This window comes from Echeneis naucrates, chromosome 6 (genome assembly GCF_900963305.1).
Source record: "Echeneis naucrates chromosome 6, fEcheNa1.1, whole genome shotgun sequence".
Lineage (NCBI taxonomy): Eukaryota > Metazoa > Chordata > Actinopteri > Carangiformes > Echeneidae > Echeneis > Echeneis naucrates.
In genome coordinates, this window is record NC_042516.1 from 19,650,384 (window position 1) to 19,671,804 (window position 21,421).

The window sequence follows — 21,421 nt, forward strand, 5'->3', positions numbered from 1 at the left end:
CAGCCCACAACTACAGCTACTGATCTGTTCAGACTCTGCTAACTAGCCAAATGAAATAATCCCTGATCATTTCATCTAAAAAGAGAAATCAGTTTTCCTCTTAAACATCTCTATAGTTAAGCAATCAAAAGTGCTGCTTCACATCTTTGTACTTCAGATCTAGGCTTGAGCTTGTCCTTACATGCTGCCCCATCATAAAACATCAAGAAGAAAAATCAATGCCCAAAATGCATTTATTGCATGAGCTTCAAATGCCGAGTAAGGCCATCCTTACACACCTGTGATTAACTACTTTGATTTGACCTTGCGTGTGTAGGTAGCACGAAATCAGGACGGAAAGAAAAGAAAGAGGGGAAAAAAAAAAAAAAAAAAAAAAAAGCCTCCCAGCCTAAGAAGAGACATAACGTGCACAGCAGAGCGACAACTTCCTGTTGCGTGCAGATGACACCACAGATTCTGATGCAGGAAATACTGAAATTCTGTGGCCCCTTTCTCTACACCGTCAGACGAGTCAAGCGCTGGATCATCTCAGATGGTTTTCAGAGCCACCAAACATTCACTGTACACCATTTAAAATAGTCACAGCTTTATTAAATCATTACAAAATAAAGTAATACAGTTACTCATAAAACACAGACTCGTGAATTTTGATTAAAAGTCTGCACACCCATGCAATGTCCAGTAAAGTTAAATGTTTGCATTTAACTTTGTTGTCGATACTGCACAAAGGATTATTAACCAGGATGCCTAGCTAAGTGATCACATCTTACAACAGGACTCTACAATAAATGTCAAATAGTGTGAAATCGGACAATGGACGCGCGCACGCACAAACAAACAAAAAAAAGAAAAGAATAATTTCAAGTCCCTTTGCAGCTCTGTTGTAGTATTTAAAAATGTCTAAGTTCTGTGCAAATATTCTTCACTCTTAGCATTTCACATTTAAATGTATTGACAGTATGCAAGTACTGTTCCTCATGTGTTCCCAGGCTCTACATGGTTCTCCTGTGAAGGGGGAAAAAATAATAGCAACACAGAAAAACCTAAAATGTGTTGAGCTTCCTTTTCATCCCCTTTCCATGTCCCAGGCCTGTCATCACTTCAATACAAGGTACATCTCAATCACAGTCAGCCTTCCCTTTAAAAAAAAAAAAAAAAAAAAAAGAAACAGTTCGTATTGTTTACCCCTCTTTGACCAATATTTCCCTTCCTTAGTAACACTCAGAACAGTAGTGACGGCATCTTGCAAGCATGTACCTGTAATGACTGATGTCAGACACAGTTGGCTCGTTTTGGTCACCCACCCAAACCAGTCACATCCACGACCCCAAGGCAGCAAATCCCCACAAAACCCTCGAGGACCCAACAACAGAAAGTGCAGAAAACACTTTACGGCAGCCCTGAAATCTCGTCACATGGTGAGTGAGGAAGAGCAGAAATTCAGTGTCTTAGTGTAACTGGGACTGTAAGGTGAGGAAAAAAAAAAAAAAAAACTGTTCGTGTTTCTTGGATCCATCGCCTTCACTTCTCACTGGCTTGTCCGATATCCAGTCAGAGCAGTGGAGTCTCCTCAGGGTGCAGGCTGGGCATGGACTTTCTCCGTCATCTGTTTGGCACTGTAGTAGGACAAACTCAGGCCCATGATGGCCAGCATCATGGCTATCTGGTTGACGGCACGGTCTTGAGGCTGGGTCTGCACCTCACCAGCAACTTGCCTCTGCAGGGACAAAAGCAAACAGGCCAAAGGTCAGAGGTCAGCAAAAACAAAGAGCCATTGAGACGCTTGACCCTAAAAAAAAAAAAAAAAAAAAAAAAAAAGGCCAAAACTGTGTAAAAGCAAACATTCAGATATTTTGTTACAAGAGGGTTCTGCCGTTTAAAGAGCCAACACCTGCAGCCGTGCCAAAGGAGCCGATTTTTGGACAGTGATTAAACATTCATAAGAGGGAAGTCAAGTTTTAGCAAAAGGGGGACACAATGTTCCAGACATAAAACGAACATTGTGTACCCTGAATCATACAGCTGATTGTGAGGTATAGCTGCGAGAGCACACCTCCTGTATTTGGTTTCTTAATGTACAGCCCCCATTTGGCCTCCTTGACCTCTGAAGCAGAAAGACAGGACTCTTTGGCATCTGAGACAGCTGTCCACACTCCAAATCTCCCTTTTCCTTCGACTTATTATTCTTTTGGGGCTCTCTCAAAATGCTTCTGGGCAGAGTTTATTCTTTTTGATCTTACAATTTTCCAAAATTAATTTTAAAGACAGCACACATGCATATAGACACAGTCAGATTGGACTTTGTGAAACAGTTAGTGAAATGCTTTTCATCATGTAAATTTAACTGAGTTGATTTTATTTTTTTCTTAATCAAATTTGAATTTTGAACCAAGATTTGTAAAGTCAAGTAAAAGCGCTCCATTTAATAGAGCATGTTGATAAAATTTCAACTACAATAATGCAGCATGAGCCAAGTGAATTCACCGTGCATTAAATCTTATGAAACAGTCAACTTTCTCCAGTCCGTTAAGCATTTGAGTTACTGTAAGTCTACGAGGGGGGAGCCTTTGTTTCCAAATTAAAAGTAAAAGGGTGAAGAAAAACTTCATTCAATGGACGAGGCATATGGGCGGTCAATGCTGAGTGGATTATGATGACAGCGAAGGGGACAAAAGAAACAGAGGAAATCATATCACAGCGATTAGTGTCACCCCTAATTACGTTGGTGATGAAAGCAGATGGAGGGCCACAGAGCCCCTCGTATGAAAGCAGTTTAGACTCGGGCCAGTGTAGATGAAATGACGTGACATTAACACAAAAAGTGGTGAAGTTAAAATCCACAATACTCTTTTTGGGGGGGGTTGTCCAGTATTTGTAGATAATGGTAAAGCTCTACAAACCTGCAGAAGGCGGAAATATCCAGGTGTCAGTCTGCCCAGTCTGATGATCATGTCTGCTGATTTGGTGCGAGATGGAGCAGAAGGAAGAGCTGACGGCGCTCAAGACCTGCCAAATCAACGGGGAATTAAAATCGACTTCTGTAAATCAGTCCGCCAGAAGAGTCAGCAACACAGAAATGGGAGGAAAACTATGATATCCAGCAGGAGTAATATGAATTGGTTTCTCAAAAGTAGTTAAGGGAAAAAAAAAAAAGAAAAAAAAAAGGAACTTTTGCTTTTACAGATGCAGACACGGATTAAAGTTTTTGAATAAAAAGCATTGCTAAAGAAGAAACTAACCAAAACCATCTGATCTATGCAGGAAGAGGGAACAACTGTGGCCTGAAGCCATGGAGCAGAATTTCACTGTCTGCCAATCCATTATAGTCATTATGTATATGAAATGTTTCACAGATGGAATTCATTTGGGTCCGACTTGCTCCACTGTTCCAAGTAGGTTATTATATAAATTTCCTTGTTATTAAATTGTCATGTTTGAACTATAGGTGGACTGGAGCCACAAAGCCTGCATTCATGCTGTATCCTAACCATATGCAAAAAAAATTCATTCATTCATTCATTCACACATGAACCATCTCATATGCAACCAGTCACTAAAGTGACATTTTAAATGATTTCTGGTTGCAAATACCATCGGGGAGGGGAGGGGAGGGGGGGGGGGCAGATGTCTGTCCATGCATGAGTTCAGAACACAAAGTTCTCAAAGACAAAAAGGCAACATTTTTTAAGCCATACAAACTGGATTGTCTTTACTAATGCAAGAATGATATGAAGGGTCAATTCAAAAAGCATCCTGGCAGGACGAGATGAAACACAAGACACCTAACGCACATTGGAAACCCCTGGGTGTCCGCTTCATAAAGACAATCAACGACCATGAGTCGGAGCATCTGAGATTTGGGTTTGGTGAGGTGCAGGAAGGTGAAATATCAATGTGCCAAACTGGTTGACGGTTCACTTACACCTCCTTAGCATTAAATAAAAAAGAAAGAAAGAAAAGCAATGCGAGCTTTAAGAGAGTTTTTCCATGTGTGAAAAGTAAGTCTAAACCAAATGACTTGTAATTCCTCACCTTGCCCCCCAAAATGAAAAAAAAAAAAATAATAAATTCCAGAAAATACCAGCCCAACTGGTCAGCAGGACCTTCTACTTCGCACCACGCTGAAAATCCAAATAAATGCCAAACAGTGACGAACCTGAGCTACTGGGAGAGCTGCTGCGCTGTGCTGTGCTCCGCCTACGTATACAACCCTCCTCTCACCCAACCAGATCTGCGGGCGCACGGACAAGGGCCGCCCATTTCTGAGCACATACACAGCACTGTCAAAAGGAATTACTCTCCGTGGGATGCTTTCCCCAAACACACCCAATACCACCTCCCTCCAAAACAAGACAAACCCCTTGTGCTGTCAGATAGCGTTTGTTGATTTAGTTAACAGGAAAAAGAGGAATCAAACAAAAGAATATGATGCAGCAATGTTTCCTCGGCGGATGCATGTCAAAGCCCAGTGTTACATAACCAGCTTGCTCTTCCTATTAAATCTCAAACAATGGCAGAAATTAAATGTCACACCTCAGGGCTGTCCACCAACCAGATAAGAAACTTGGGTCACCTTTTGTTAACATGTATTTTGGTTGAGTATTGCAATTGTTGCGTTAAATAATTATACGTTTTGGACAGAGAGTTGCAATTTCTCTATCCAAGGTCCTTCATGGGACAGTGATCCAAAAAAAATAAAATAAAATAAATAAAGCACTATTCAGTTTTTTACAATAACGACTTTCTGTAATGTACAAGTAGCAGATAATGCTTATTAACAAAATAAACTCATTATTTGAAGTCTTATCAACACTAAGAAGAGGTGATTAAAATCATCAAGCGGGAATTGGACCTTAGTATATGGCTGGGCTGTGCAAAACGGAAAACAACTCAGCAATTTTTCCGTTCGTCTTCTGTCACAGGGTTAAGGTTGTTTCTGTTGGACTCTACTTTACTATCTTAATATTAGTAGATATTAGTATCTTAATACGGTCGCTGTAAGGCTCACTGAAGTAAACTACAGCCAGTCATATGGCATCTGGCTAAATCTTATCTTCTAACATGATCATTCAGTCACGTGTGGCCAGTGCGGCCAAAACCTGTTGAGGTTCAACTGAAACCATTCTCCAACAATCTATTGGCAGACTGTCCAACATCATGCTGCCAGCTGCTATGATTAGAAGCTGTAATGTAAAGCTGCAGTGCTTCATGCACACAGCAACAGTCAACTCATTCGCCTTTTTTGGCTCTTCTACAAATGCAAACCACCCAGCTGTTGTCCAACATGGGCATTTCTGTCTGTACGGATTTGTTTTACCCCTTTCTAGGACCATTAAAACTTGAATCAATCAGAAAAAAAAAAAAGTTTGTGTCATTTAAATATTTATCTGGCACATAATTTTTCTGAGCTCATTAGTTGAGGGAGCAGATAACATAGTTGAAATGCTTTCGGGATAGTTGCAAATAATAGCCTCCACACGACATGTCAGCTCAGGTATCAGCTGCTGAAAACCTGTAATAGAAACAGCACCCTGGTCTGCACAGAAGTGCCACATTGAGCTTCAATAAGCACTTAGTCCGTCAAGTTATGCACATCTGAGGAGTATTTTAGGAAAATTGGCAAAGTCTGAAGGGAACAACTTCTGAATGCAGCACATACCGCCAGCTGATTGACTTGCTGACTAACTGTAGGAGTGGTTCCCTGCATGCCTCGGTGTGAGTCACCTTATTCAGGTTTATCAGAAGCTTAACAAAAATGCAAAAGGTGTCTCCCATTTGTTTAGCACTTGTGACTGCATTTCAAAATACTCGCCACATGTAGCTGGAAGCAGATGGATGTTACTCTTGGACACCTTACACTGTGGTCACCTTCATAGCATCCTACTTGTTTCAAAATAAGAGTTTGGGGTGTTCAGAAAATTTTAATTGATTTACTGTCCTCATAAGTAATAATAATAATAATAATAATAATAATAATAATAATAATAAAATTAAACCAATGAAGGATATGATTAGGCATTTAAAGCTGCATGTGAACATTTAATAAGTACACCGTGTACTTTGCTGGTAACAGCCAATCAAATCCAGTCAGAGCGCCTTCTCTCTCCCTTGATCCCACCTTTTCATATGGCCTACAGCAGGGGATCTCCTGTGTGAGCATCAGCGAAAACCAAGGCGATCAGTTCACCAAGGACAAATTCTCCAGCCAGGCCTTCAACTACCACCTCACTTTCTGTAGATGTGCAGTCACGCCACCTATTTGTCTGGAAATCCTCCACAGTCATGACTATGGCATGTGCATGGCATTGTTTATTTATGTCTTTGCATAATGATTGAGAAACAAGAAATTCCTTTATATAAAAAAAAAAAAGAAGAAAAATTTAATTTGCTACCGCATTACGTAAAAATTAGAGAATTATTTGGCATCTGTAACAAATAGTATTCCCCCTATGGATTAATAAACTATTGCCGTTTCTGACTTCACAACTGTGGAGAATAAACGGCATTTTCTTCAGGAGAGTTTCATGCTGGCAATGACAATGAAACCCAAGTGCCTGCCTCCATTTTGCCCCCCCACCCCCCACCCCAAGTATGATGCAGGCGACATGGTTGACCCTGAGAGACAGAAAAAGTTTTAGACACAACTGACAGTCAGTTAATTGCGGCAGATCTGACACTTGTTAAGTAGCAAACTATTTGCCCACAAATTGTTAAAATGTGATCCACAAAAGTATACATAAAAAAAAATAAAGTATAATCCAGTCCATGTATAATGGAGATTTTTCACTGAACTGGCCGTGTAACACCCCCACTCAACCCACAGACACACTTCTCAACCTAAAGCATGGGGGAGGGTCCGCCTCCACAGGCATGCTCAAGAAGTCCAGATAAAGAAATACTTAAGATTACCTTCATTATTGGAAACCTGTCATTTTCTACAATCAAAGATAATAGAAATCCATACATTGATTTGTATTGTTAATTTGATTCCAATCAGTTGCATTGGCCCTTTAAAAAAACCAAAAAACAAATCAGGGGTGGGGATGTTGGGCGTTTTTTCTCCTCTTTTCCATTAAGTTATATTACATTTCCCTACAACTTACCTGATCCAGGTCATTCCTCACACCTGGACTGGTTTCTCTCTCACAATCAGTAAACCGAGTCGGACACGCAACAGTTAAGAAAAAGTTTTTTTTTTTTAAAAAGTTTAAAACATGTTTGACCACAAGCTCGGTGTTTCTGTTTGATCTAAACTAGTTTCAGTGGAGGACGTGAAAATGAGAAACAGACTACCACCGACGTTTCCTGCAGAAACAACAGCACGCTTCGGACTTGGCTGCTGTTTGTTTGTTTGTTTGTTGGTTTGTTGGTTTTTCCCCTCCAGGCTTCCGTGGTAAAGTGTTGGGTGAAAGTCAGCGGTCTTACCTGCAGCAGCACTCAGGTTGGGGTAGTTTGTGGGGGCAGTTCATTCAGCCTTGGGGCGAATGGGACTCTGACGTCTTTATAGGAGAGCCGGTAGCATGTTCTATAGGCAGGGGGCGGGGCGTGTCCGTGTGCGCGTGACACACATACGCGCGCGCGCACACACATCACCTCTGAACCCAGCGAGCTCGTCCAACCTGAATTTGTGCCCTGAAGCTTCATTTGGGGGGAAAAAAAAAAAAAAAACAACAACCTGAAAGTTTATTCTTCGAGGTTCTCTCTCTCAGTTATGGAGATTTTCAATACTATCATGAAAATGCAGATTTTTCAGTTTCCTCCTTCAGTCCTCATGTTATCACGTGGATTTGAATTTGAAAGTCCAAAATAACTCTGAAATATAACTGTTCTGGACATAAATGTTCAAATTCATAATAAGACCACAGAAAGAAGATCTAAGGTAGCAGTAACCTTTATGAATTAGGCTTTCATCTGTAGGGGTGCTGCCCCCCTGATGTATTAATGCTGGTGTCACCTTTCCCCCACCCCCACCCCCCTTCAGTACTACATATGGAGCAGCATGACAGCTGACTGATTTTAAGTATGTGTTTAAGCTTCAGAATTTGTAGGATATTACTCTAAGTTCAGGAATTTTTACAGGGTCACACAGCGGGGATGCTTTTTCTGCAGCCGTGTCGATGGCTCATCTTTTAATGGCCCCTCCATGACAATCTGCCTGAATCCTGACTGTCAATGGACTGGATCTGTTTCTGATTTATTTCCCTTATTTACGTTTGTCAAGGAAAAGAAACGTGCATAACAAAGCTGTGTGCATGCAACTGCATGCAATCATTGGTGGTTGTATAATCATGTGACCTTGATTCTGCAATCAAGTTACTTAACATTTTTAACAAAGAAGAAAAGAAAAAGTAAGATTGAAAGAATATTTAAAATGCATCACTGCTGCTGAACCTGATGTGGGACAACAGGACTTTAAATACATCAGTTCCCTATAAGAGGAAACATCAGCCAGCTCAATGACGTGTTGGATGAAGCCTTTCAAAACAAACCGCGTCATATTTGACCGAGTTTCTCAGGCTGGACAAGAGAAAGGAGAAAGCGACCCCAGCTGGAATAAAGACAGTACTTTAATATGTCTGCAGCAATGTGACTCTGACCTCTACTGGTGCTGCAGCACAAAGACACTGAGGGGGGGAGGCAGCTCATAACTTCATGCCAGAGGGAAATAATGTGCTTCCTTCCCACTGCTTATATATAGGAAGAATATTCTACACAGCAGGACAGATATATGCTCTGAAAAAATAATAATAATAATGATAAAGCTCCTCCGCACTCAAAGCATCACTTCCTTGGAATCTGCTTCAATCTTCAACCACGAAGGCTACACAAATAATAAAAACGTCACTGTACAAAAAATATTAAGATTTTACTTGTAAGTAAATTCACACCGGTTTTTCATATGTACCTTAAATATATGGTTACATTTTTGTTGATGCCATCTTTGATATGTTTTCTTGTGACATTTAAGAAACATGCCATATTTTCAACTTAAATATAACTGGTATCCTTTTAGTACAGTGACCTCTACTTTTACTTTTAATAAACTGTGTATTTTTAACAGAAAGCTGAGAAGTAACTTAAACATTAAATATAATTCTTCCACTGCTGGTTTTAGCTCATTTTGTCTGAGAAATAAGTCAAAATTCATGAAATAATAGTTTGCAGTTATTTTTTCTGTCCACTTAAGATCTTTCAAATGTATTATAGCAGAGTGTATTTGACTATTATCTGAGAAATGCTTTGTTATTGTCTTAATTGTTTCACTTCACAACAAACTCAGAGTACAATATTTTGAGAATTTTTATTCAAGAACACTTAGATCAACAATGTCAGAAAAGCTTCCTTTTCCCCTTCAGAGAAACATAACTTAACAGAACTTTATAGCTGATGACTGGGTTCACATAATACATGTTTTTCGGATGTATCAAACGTTTGACCTAATAACAGTATTTTTCTGTGGCATTTTCACTGACTACATCTAATGTTGACATACAGTGTTTCAAAACATTTGGTAAGCAAATCTTTTCATTAGTTAAACATTAAAATACATGGGGATAAAAGGCAAAATTCCTATTCTCCCTCAAATTTTAATAATATTCTTTAGCTGCCTTATAATGTTTAAAATTAGATTTCAAATCCAACTTGTTGGAAAGTATTATTCAGCAGTTTAAAATAAAAAATACAGAATTAGACACCCTAAAAATGCCACGTCTAAGATATGGACGGTAATGATTTTTAAATGGATATAAAATGGATATGAATGTGACAACAAATCTTTGTTACATTAAGTGCAAGCCCAAAACAAAACCTATAAATGACATTTGTAATATAAAACTTGGTAAAAAATACTTATTTAAAACTGTACAATCACCAAGTACACAGAGTGAGCACATCAACCGTTATTCATTTGGCTTCAGTGGCTTCGGCCTTTGGCTCCTACAAGGAAGAAAACAAAACCACATTATGCAGTAGTTGTTTTGGCAGCATAACAGCACATTCCCCTATTTTGTGATCATCATCATGTGAAATATCCTACATTTTATTTTGCAAGATGCTTGAAAGTTTGATAGAAGGAGAACAGGGGGATACAAAAACAAACAAAACCTAATAATACCAAATAAAATAGAGATGACCCACTTCATTTATGCAAGTTCTTGCTTGCAGAGCAATCACATACACTGTGACAGGTGGCTGTTCAAGATGGGTTAATAATAATGGCCCAAAAATTGCTAAAGTACCTTAACTTTACAGATATCTCCAGAACCTGCAGACACTCTTTGTTAGTCAGTTTTTGTGACATTTTTATGAATAAGGTGGATATACAGGTGCATACATCTAAAGATGACTACACTTTTTATTATGTTTTAAGCTGTTGAATAACTTATTTTGTATTCTTTAGTTAACAAACACCAAATGTGTGCTTGATGCTTTGATGTTTCCGTTCTATTTAAGAGATAGACATTTAAATAATGTTAGTAAGAATGCCTGGTGAAGGGTTTAGTTTATTTGCCAACAAGAAGTGTTTGCCATTTATTAACTAGACCATAGAAAAGGATGTAAAAATATACTGTGCAACAGAAGGAGGTAGCTTTCGCTTATGAAGAAACAAACCTCAGCCTTGGCGCTTCCATTCTCAGCGGGCTTGGCTTTCTTCGCTTTGGGTCCCTTCTGCAAAACAGCATAACAAATGATTACTAATGTATTGCAGCTCCCTGTTCATATATGATATCACAGGCTTAACAATAAGTAACAAACTCAAGTGCATCAAAACATCTCAAATGTTTCTCCAGGCCTTTTAACTTGATTTTGTCAAACTTCACATCTCTTCCGAGGATATGAATCTGTTTTAAAGGACAATGAGACCAGGGTGTTCTGTCGACCAGTGTTATCAGTTTCATACTTTTGCTGCAGCTTTTTTCTTGGTCTCCACTGGTGCCGCTTTTGGTTTCTGCAAAGACAAGAACAGGAGAATTTCAAATTCTAAATAACAAGAGACATAATCTAATAGAAGTGCCCACATAACATTGAAAAACAACAGCTTGTGACATTAAACGCATGATTAGTTACAGACCCCCAATTTTTACAATAACACACTGATAGGCTTTTTTGTGTCACATGACAATAAATGTACTTTATAATGTAAAGTATAATTGTAATGTAATTACAAATACGATAATTCCCTTGTGTAGGAGAATAAAAAAAAATTATCACAAAGCAAAGAAGTGCCTGATGGTGTTTTCAGGATCTTACCAAGGCCAGTCGTGGAGAACATCTTCTTTGCTGTGGCGATGATATAGGAAAAATGTCTCAGTGATAATTGCAGATGTAGTTGTCTTATTTTAACACTTCTACGAGCCTAAGCTATGGAGTAGGACAGCTTGTCCAGTCTGAATAAGTAAACTTATATGAAAACGTAACATTTAGCCATAAATCTTAAGGAACATATACTGAAAATATTAAATACAAGCTATATTACTTTTTGACAGCCACACAAAATGGCGCAGTACAAAAAAATTGCACTAAAAAGTAACATAAATGTAGGAAGGAATAAAATAAACAAACCTCAGGGGGCACAACTTGCTAAAAAAACAAACAAACAAACAGACAAAAAAAACAGAATGTTAAAATTTAAATTCCAACATAACGACAAACACGATTTCTACAGACCCGATGAAGAGTTGGCATAAAAAGATCAAATACACAATATCGACAAGGATAAAACAGAAAATTGACAAAGACCTTCCCGCGCATATTTGAATTCAAACTGGTGCTGTCACCGGGACAGCAGTTTGGCGCGCTGACAGCTTCCTTTGTTGTGTGTCCGTGCGCGCCGACACACAGCTGTTGACAAACTGATAAGATTACTTCTTTACTAATCTACAGCTGCAGCGAGGAGGGAGGCAGCGGGGCTGTTTACAAATCAAAGTTACATCCAGGCTGGGAGTCAAACACAGCCACTTTTTGTTTATTTACTATCGTCATTGTTTTTTTTAAATGTTCGCTTCGTATTTGTAATAACTCAAGATGGCGCGATCATATAATATATATATATATATATATATATATATATATATATATATATATATATATATGTATATAGAGAGTCACATTCGCAGTTGTGATACGTACTTTTTTTTTTTTTTTACTTAAATGCTTGATTAAAATCCAAACAGGTTGGTGTTACATCACAAACACTGCACAAACATGCCTTAAACAGTGAAGGAGAAAGGAGAAACCCTTCCCCCGCTCTTTTCTCAAATGTGCAGGTTGTATGTGAACTTATTCTGATCACCACACGGAGGATCGCCTTCGCATTTACTGCGCGAATCCAAAGTTTGTTGTTGCGACCAACCTGTCAAGATTTCCACCCCTCCACACACACAGACAGACAGACAGACAGACACACAACCCGAGGAGGGAAAACACAAACTGTGCCAGGAAATTTAACAACGGCGGGGTGACAACTGCTGCACAAAAAAAAAAAAAAAAAAAAAAAAAAAAGGCATTTGACGCAGATCACAAACCGTCACCGTGTACGTTTACCAGCTGGGGTCAGCCGACTGGGAGATGTTTATTATTATTATTATTATTTTAAACAAACATAAACTTTTATTTCTCTATTTTTATGCATTCTCTTTCGACGAGCAGGAAGATGCCCGGACGGCTCTCCTCGGTCCGACCTACCGACCGCCATTGCTGTAACGTTCTGTCGGGCATGATGACGTTCCTCTGATGCTGAAATAGCAAACGTTAACCCCCCCAACTTTACACCAACAGCCCGACGTGCCGACTTATATAAAAAAAGTACACAAATAATTAAATAAATAAATAAACACCTCACCTTCGCTTTTCCCATGTTGCTGCAAGGAAACGGACAGAAAGCTCACAGCAAAAATAAAATATATATATTTATATATATATATATATATATATATATGCCGCAAATGCAGTTTTTTTTCCGGGAGAGATGACACGCAGCAGCCGGACAATCGCGGTGTAAAATGGCGAATGATTAATGCAAACGAATGTTTTTGTAGTTTAAACTGAAATATAAGAACGAGACTGGTTTGAACCGGTTTTCCGTTTCCGCGCTCTCCATTGGACCGAGGCGTGTCACGTGTTTACAGGCACCGCCCACTTTTTTAAAGGGGCAGGAGGCAGAAGGAGGAAAAGAAAAATAAAAATAAAATGGCCGAGCGGGTCCACAGGAGGCCGCTGCCTTCGAGTTTTTTTTTTTTTTTTTTTTTTTTTTTTTTGTTTGTTCGTATTTTAATTGGAAATCTGCAGGAAAAACTCCTTCAAAAGTCTGACTTTACTTTTCTAAAATAGCCCCTCACAGGTATTACCTGTTAACACGCTTCATTTCTTAATCCATTCATCCATGCACGATAATATTCTCTCCAGGCCAAGTTTGATAGTCAGTGCTGAACAAAATGTAGTTTTTTGTTGATTCTTCAACTCATTCTTTATCACCCCAACTGGTACTCAGTGTAGATCCAATTTGCCAAGTGTTGGGTGTGCTATATGTATGAAATTAGGGATTTTGCATTCAATTTGTGAGTGTTAACTATATTTTTAATGATTGTGGGGTGGAAAATACATGTATGTCTAGTATATCTGTGAAGGTTCTCAGCCATCCAGGCCATCGTAGTGAGTGTTAAGCGGCAAGTAACTGGACTCCTTGTTTGAAGACGATTTGCCTCTCATCCAAAAGGCTTCTTCAGAATATGAGACACATATTCCTGCTGTTATGACAGGTTGTTTTCCCCTGACATCTTCTAAGAAAACTTGATAAATAAAATAAAAGAAATAATGTTTACCTCAGCTGGCCTTGGTAAGCTCCCAAGAAATCCCACTAAGGAACTAATTATGAATGATTGCTATGTTGCTCTGTGATTATTCATGCTCATCTTCCACAAGTTAGTTGCGTTTTGATTGCAGTTTCCTCCAAAGACTGACTTTAGCCTTTTCAAATGAGTAAGCCCACACATATTCTACTTTATATAAATGTCTTCAAATATCATTTGCAATTGTTTTACATTACTTCATTTTAATTAGTTCTAGCGATGAGAAGAGATAACAAAAATCAATTTTGTTTGGTAATCAGAGTAGAAGTCAAGGGTTATTGATATGCTCAATGTCACAAGCAGTTGTTTTTCACTGTATCCCAATCCATGTCTTTTGTGTATTCTTTTGTTGAACACAATTTGATACTTGCTTTTTTTGCAGAAACTTTGTAGAAACATCAAGTTTGACCAACTTCAGGGAGAAAGCCTTTGAGAGATATTTTATGTTTGGTAAATTAGGCTTATCAATGCAGTAACTGAGTACAGGCAAAAGAAAGGTCAGATCAGTTGAGGAGTGTCAAGCCCAAGGTTGGTTTCTTTAGTAGACCATCATCATTAGACCACATACTTTTTTTCTTTTATAAAATAAAAACACAAGTCCTAAAATGAAAAGTTATTTAAAACAAAATTACAGTTGTACCAGTAAATTACTCACAGTATCAAAAATAAAAGTATTTGAGACAGGAAACATGTTATTAATCATTATACCACTGGATTGTTACTTCTGTTACATTAATGTTTATGCAGCATTTTACTGCTGTAGCTCATTCAGGCAGCACCCACTTTGAATATTTTCTGCACTTTCAAGCTATTTCATGTACATATAGTTTGTGTTTGTGTGTGTACATATATATATAAATGAGCATGTGAATTTTATAATCTATTATGTGGCATGTCTGAAAAAAAAATGTACTTGCTAAAAATAAACTGTCGATATGAAACTTATTTAGCAGAATTTATATTATTACCTTCTAATATGTATTGAGTAGTATAAAGAAGAAGGTAATGAAAATTAGCTTGGGCCGTAATGTCTGAAGTAAAGCCATTAGATACAAACATGTTAACAGCAAAGCTGATGCAAAAATGAGGACATATATCCATAAACAGCCAGAACTGGAGCATGTCCTGAGCAAGTAACAAAGGCTTGATTCATATATCATATCTGACATACAATTATCACTTTATTCTTTTAAGAAATCTGGTCAAAATCTAGTTATTAGTTAATCAACATCACACTCAAGAGACGACACTTTGTTTGTGGCTTGACAAAAATTGAAAGAAAACTGATTTATATTAATTAGGGTGACTGCTTCTGCAGGTTTTCACTCATAGAAACTGGATCCCCCAATCAATGGCATGCATCTGAGAGACAACCCACACAATTATTTAACTACATCTTGACCAGGTGTTTTCACATAAATTTTTTTTTTTTAATCTACAATCATAAATATCTGAATTATTCTACAGCCCCATAGGGGTAAAATTGCCCTCCATACAAATAAGAAACAAAATTAAATCTTTCTCAGTTACGATTCACCCTTGTCCTTTCCACAGAAACCTCTTTGGGGAAGAGGACAAAGAAAATTTCATCCCAATTCTGCCAGTTGCTTTGTTCTTTTTAGTCTTCCAAGGCCAACACTCCTTCACTGCATAAGTCATTAAAGAAAGAGTCTCTCTTGTGCTTCAGTGCTTCTAGGAAATCCAAAACGCGTTCTTCTCTGCAGGCAGTGTAGTGCAGCAGTGCCTCTTGTCTCCTCTGGGCGTCGGCAGGTTTTCCATTCCCATGATGCTGCAGGTGTTCTGCTACGCAGGCACGATCAGCCTCCAGCTGCAGCAAGGCCTGATGCTCTCGATGAAGGTCTCTGGCTTTCTAAAATACAACGGTGTTTAAAATTCTAATTAGAGGTATACAAACAGGAATTGCTTTAATTGCTTATTTATTTTGGTGGCCTTTCTACAGATGTATACTGGAATCCCACTAATCATTATATGCATAATAGACAATACACTTGTCTGACAGATGAAGGAAACAAAATACAAACCGTTATAGTTAGTAATACTAACTCAAGATATTTCATTTGGCTGCAATAAAGTGACTCATATCAGAGTTGATATAATTTAGACAAGGAACTAAGTGTAGCTTAGTCTAGTCACTTCTGTTTTGTAGAAAAACTTGCAACTATTCTTCATCTAATTTCTCTGGCTTGTGTTTTGTACTGCAATAACGATATGCGCCTGTATTTACCGATTGGTTGAGATTGTCTGAGTTGCTGAATCATTCGTTTTGGGTGCAATACCTCAATATACTAAATATCCTAAATGTTCTTAACTTGCTCACAAGTTTCTTGTGCACAACATAATTTTAAAGTGAATGAAAAAACATATCAGCAACTAAGGTTTGAAGAGGTGAGACAGAGTGATTGTCTCCTCTGGTGCTGGCTGCCTCCTCTTCTAGTGCGCACTGAAGGAAGTGACAACTACCACAAAATTTGCTTTATGAGACGACAGCCTCAAGAAGTAGAGCTGAATCAATTTCTTTGGAAAGTGCCAAAAATATATTATGACCCTTTCCACAGCTACACTCAGTTAGCATTTAATATCAGATATGGCTTGCTAAATGCAGTTTAATACATCAGTTCTGGAATAAATCCTATTTGCTTGAAGGCTATAACGTTGAAGTGTCGACCCAGCTTAATGCCTGTATTCAAGACTACACTTTGTGATACTGCTGAAGTGCATTGTGTTACAAATAGGTGCTGATATAATTTTGTACGCAAACATTTAATAATATTATTAGTCAATAAATTTGGGCTAAATATACCAAAAATGTGATACATCTCCATTGCATTTTCAAGTGTTTTGATTCTATAGCTGCTGTATACGCACTCTGCCTCTTATTCCCATAGTGGTGAAAAGAAACATGTGAAAGCTGTACCTGAATTGACTTGTGATTTAATTGATACTGAAGAATGGCTTCACACAAGTTCCAGAAGGAGTACTCTGGCCATAGAACCGACTGAAACACTAGACAGGAGTGGGAAGTCTACAGAATGGAAAATAAAAGTGAATCAATACAAGTCTCAGAGATGAAGCTGTGAAGTGTTTGTGTGGCTATTGTTGTGTGAGTATTGTTTGGTTGATGCAGTCTGTCATGGATGGAAGCCTGAATTTGGATGAAGCAATACAAAGATAATGGCACAGTAACACAAAAGTCCAGTCAGTCCAACCAGTATTACAGGAAAAACAATAAAAAGCTTCCACCATGGCTGCATTTTTAAAACAGTCATAGCTCTTGTAGATATTGTTGGTTGACGTAAAAGACAAATTTTATGCAAATCTCACACAATCTGCAATCCTTGTTCAAATTGGTGGAGGCAGATGGCTCCCCACCTCGAATCGAAATTCTGCTCAGAGTTTCTGCTTCTTAAAAGGAACATTTCTCTCCTTTATTTGTTGGAACTGATGAGTGTACACTACACTGTCCCTAAGTAAGACAAATCTAAACCTACTTTAATTTGCAGCAATCAGCAAACACACACTCATCCTTGTATCTTCATTCTCATCCCAATGTTTTTAATATTTAGCCAAGATCTTTCATTTTCAATTGATGTTATCTGTCCACACTGTCGTTCTTAACCTCACCTGCCATAGAAGGAAGTCACTGAGGCGCACTTCTCCAGAGGTACGGATGAGCAGATCAGGGTTGGGAGAGTTATTGCTGTATAGACACTCACTGAGCAGCGCCTCCGAAACATCACTGAGCACCAGATGACAGACAGAAGAGCTAATTAAAGCTACCCTGTTGAAAATGTCGACTATTTAATTCACTATCCTCTTGGCCATTATTTAATTTACCTTGCTTTGATCAATCCCTGCTCCACTCCCCATGCCATTTCTCTTACTGCATTTGTTATTTCATATCTTGACGTGTAGGAAAAACACACATTCAGGAAACATCTGCAAAGCAAGCATTTGAACCAACATTTGTTATATATTACAGAATCACAGAAACACAGACTCACTAATGATGAGGATCATAGTGGGACAGTAAGCGTTCATAAACATACTTATTGTGTGTCTTGGTTGTAATCACAGCTTTGGCAATTAGCTGCTGGAGATCAAGCGGCAGCATATTTAAGTCACCCAGCACGCGGATACACACACCATGCTTTTCCAGGTTCTCCCTACAAATGAGACAGAAAGAAGATATTCAGAGGAGAAGTAAATTATCAACAACAGAGGAAAAAGATAACTGCCCGCACATGTGCCTACAGGTGATTAGAACGGGTATGTCTATATCGCCTATTCAGAGAAACTTGGATCTATCCAGCGTGTGTGTAATCAGCAAGAACAGTTTGAGACAGCCTGAAGTCTGGTGTCATGTGTATAGGTAGTTAGCCCCCCATTATTGTTCAACACAATTACACTAATCTCCCTCCATAACAAACTATTATCTTGGTGGCTGTGGCCTCGTAAAAATAAAAGCAAGAGTCGATAGACATAATGATCCACATATTTTTAAAATGGCTAGTGACAAACAACGTGATGGTAAATTTTCTATACACTGCCTGCTTCTGAGATAATGAAGATTTTTTTTTTTTCAATAGCTCTCATCCACCTCAGTGAATGGAAACAATTTTCTGAAGAATGACATGTTTTCTAACAAAGAAGGAACAGTAGAAACAAAAGCAGTGAAGCTAACATACCACTTAATCTCTTCGTCAAAAGGAGAAGAAATTAGTCATGAGTAAAATATTTGCTGTGTGGAACAGATGAGGAGAGCTCTGGAAAGTCCAATATTAGATCTCTCTTGGGTCAGCATCTAATGGCTATTTCTGGAATGGTGGTTTAAAGCACCTCTCCATTGGCTTCAAAACTGAACCATGACAGATGTCAAATGCTAAGTAAGTGTTTTTAATCAATATCTACATTTGCATAGTGTAATTAAAAAGGCAGAACCCATGGGCGTCAACTACACATCAAATCTATAGGAACAACAATCCACACAAATCCTTGTCTAAAACAACAGTGAGACGCCAGGACCTTTGAGAGGAACAAAAATACCCATCGCTCCACTGAATTTAACAGGTGCTCTGGTCAAATATTGCAAAGAATTAAACTGAAACATGCAAGTTTCAGGCGTATAAAGACACTTACTAAACTACGCAATGGTGCAATCCATTTGGTTTCTCTCAGCAGTACTTTCTAAGTCACATGATGTATAAAATGTGACTAAAATTCCCCACAGCCAACAACCAAGGAAAAAGTTCATTTAAATCTTTACATTTCCAAACTTGAAACTCACCGTTCATCCAACAGCCTTACAAATTTCTGCCTCGCCAGGTCCATCAGTCCATCCACCTCATCTTTAGTGCGTTTAAAGTTCTCAATGCTGAAGGCGTATACGGTCACCTCTGGGATATTGAGATGCTTACACCAACGTAGTGTCTGGTGTGGAAGGGAAAATTACATGGATAATGTCTCTTATCCATACAACAGGATTTTGAGAAGACAAGCTTTACCTCACCTCTGCTAGCTTGTCAAAGCCCTGCATATGGCCTTCTTGGCGCTCCATGTTTTTCTTGCGTGCAAAGCGACGGTTGCCATCCATGATGAAAGCCACATGTTTAGGCATGGGTCCAGCCTGGGATATACAACAGAGATGTGGGGTGTACTGTTGTTATTACATTGATGCAGAGCTGGAGGGATTTGTTAATCCAAAAAAAGATAATCAATCAAAACTTTATGCCTCCTGTGACAGTAAACTGAACATTTTTTGGAGTAATGGGGTAAAGTTTCTGACTTCAACAGTAGTGTAAATGTAGCAATATAACTTTCCAACTGTATGTCACAATGTTCCATAGCAGATGACACATGATGCAACGCCAATCAGCTGATGAAGATCATGAGATATATTTGAAAGCATGGAAATAGTGGTTGCCTTTTAATAGCTTTTTGCACTTCCTATGGCCATTTCCCACACAAATAACTGATACAATCCATTGGGATTACGATCAGCAAATTTAATTGACATAAACTGTTACTCACCCTACAATCATAGACAACAACTGACAGGAGCTACACAAAGCAGCATACAAGTATAGATGTAGGAACACCATGTAGACATTGCCTCGGAAAAAAACTAGCGAAAAAAAATAGCTCAAACCTAAATAAGCAATAATTTTTGAACAGCAATCCTTCCCACTGTTCTTAATGTATGTCAAGACTCTTAAACAACTTCTCTACCCATTTGGATGAAACAATATTCTGTGTACCTCTCCAAGTTTGCAGAAATGATACAATGCAACATCAATATAGCAAAACATACTCAGTTGAATATTTCCTCATCTAGATAATTTCAGAAATCTTTGGGGATTGTGAAATTGCCTCCCAAAGTGGTGTAAATGTTAATAACCTTGTAATTGTTTTCCCCACGAAAAGATGTTGCTTAGCTGTGAGACTGAAGTGGAACACATGACAATCACTGACTAGAGCCACAGCAAGAAGCACACAGATACAGATGCAGTCTTACCTTTAAGACATTGGCTGAAAGCCTTTCGAGCAGATTTAATTCCCCTTCCCGTATCCACGACATGTTCAGTCTTAAAATGGCCTGAAAATAGATGAATGAATGGTTTTTGTGAATGTCAATCTCGGAAGCAACACTACTATTAACGTAAAAAAATTATAAATCAACTGCTTTCATATAGGAAAATGATCACTGTATCATAATCGCGTCATTAAAATATAATAATAATTTCATATGCAGCCAAACCGGCTGCTATCTGACAGTCTGGCTCACAAGACGTGCAATGAACTTAACGGCTATGAGGCAGGAGAAAAAAAAAAACGAAAAAAGAAAAAAAAAAAGCTCAAACCGAGACTCACACGGTCCGAAAAACACCTACTGTCTTCGGCAACCGCTTGTTTCATTCAAACTACTGAAGCACAGGCTGTTCTCCGCTCAATTTCACTGTCATTTCATCACATTTTACAGACCTTCCAACTCGCAGCTTTTACGATGACGACTTCTTCCGCACTGAGGTCAGGTGACGTCCCGACGCGATGACGACTTCCGGTCGAACGCTCGTGGATTTCAGAGTGAGGGGACGAACTGATTTGTTTTTTTTTAACTCCGCCCACAGATGGGCACATCCCCGTCTCTGATTGGCCACGTTAGTTTGGAGGGTTAGGGATGGAAGATGGGGATTGGTTAGAGTTAGCGTGAGCGTGTCAAGGCAACAACGAATCAGAGGTCGTGTGGGGGGCGGGTCTTCAACCCATTATAAGGGCCGTCTCAAAAGATGAATACGTCGGCAGCTGAGGAGTTTATTGGCAATAAAGTGACCATCTTTGCTTTTTTTAAAACAGCTTTTCCTCAAAACAAGCAATTTTAAGATATTCAGAAACTCTGATTGACATTTTTTACTTTTTAGTGACATTTAATAGAGTCAATCAATTAAAGGTAATAGGATGAATAATAATCAAAATACTGTTGTAAATATTTCACAATGGAGTGACCATAAACGAAACCAATGTGTTATGAAGAGGAGAAAGCTGTGGTGCTAATTGTT

General features: G+C 38.6%; 1 protein-coding gene and 2 long non-coding RNA genes across 6 annotated transcripts; all 3 read right to left on the minus strand.

Annotated features, from left to right (window-relative positions):
- Positions 1–385: 385 nt before the first annotated feature.
- LOC115045437 (uncharacterized) lies at positions 386–7,501 on the minus strand. 2 transcript variants are annotated; one of them, XR_003840880.1, is made up of 3 exons: positions 7,426–7,501; positions 2,901–3,006; positions 386–1,717 (listed from the first exon to the last, which is right to left on the minus strand). It is a non-coding gene; the product is annotated as an uncharacterized LOC115045437 (long non-coding RNA). The 2 variants fall into 2 exon arrangements; XR_003840881.1 differs by lacking the exon at positions 7,426–7,501 and adding an exon at positions 4,033–4,134.
- A 1,781-nt stretch (positions 7,502–9,282) lies between these two features.
- LOC115045155 (uncharacterized) lies at positions 9,283–13,070 on the minus strand. The gene is made up of 6 exons (XR_003840861.1): positions 12,842–13,070; positions 11,563–11,580; positions 11,251–11,280; positions 10,901–10,948; positions 10,612–10,668; positions 9,283–9,936 (listed from the first exon to the last, which is right to left on the minus strand). It is a non-coding gene; the product is annotated as an uncharacterized LOC115045155 (long non-coding RNA).
- Positions 13,071–14,258: 1,188 nt separating this feature from the next.
- Positions 14,259–20,877, minus strand: dhdds (dehydrodolichyl diphosphate synthase). 3 transcript variants are annotated; one of them, XM_029504751.1, is made up of 9 exons: positions 20,847–20,877; positions 20,380–20,460; positions 19,375–19,491; positions 19,153–19,295; positions 17,915–18,031; positions 17,703–17,804; positions 17,490–17,604; positions 16,783–16,890; positions 14,259–15,717 (listed from the first exon to the last, which is right to left on the minus strand). In XM_029504751.1, the coding sequence occupies exons 2-9, from the start codon at positions 20,440–20,442 to the stop codon at positions 15,466–15,468; spliced, it is 1,017 nt and encodes a 338-aa protein (XP_029360611.1). In that variant the 5' UTR covers positions 20,443–20,460; positions 20,847–20,877; the 3' UTR covers positions 14,259–15,465. The 3 variants fall into 3 exon arrangements, with proteins under 3 accessions (XP_029360611.1, XP_029360612.1, XP_029360610.1); XM_029504752.1 differs by having other exon boundaries at positions 20,756–20,877; XM_029504750.1 differs by having other exon boundaries at positions 20,736–20,875.
- Between the last annotated feature and the right edge of the window lie 544 nt (positions 20,878–21,421).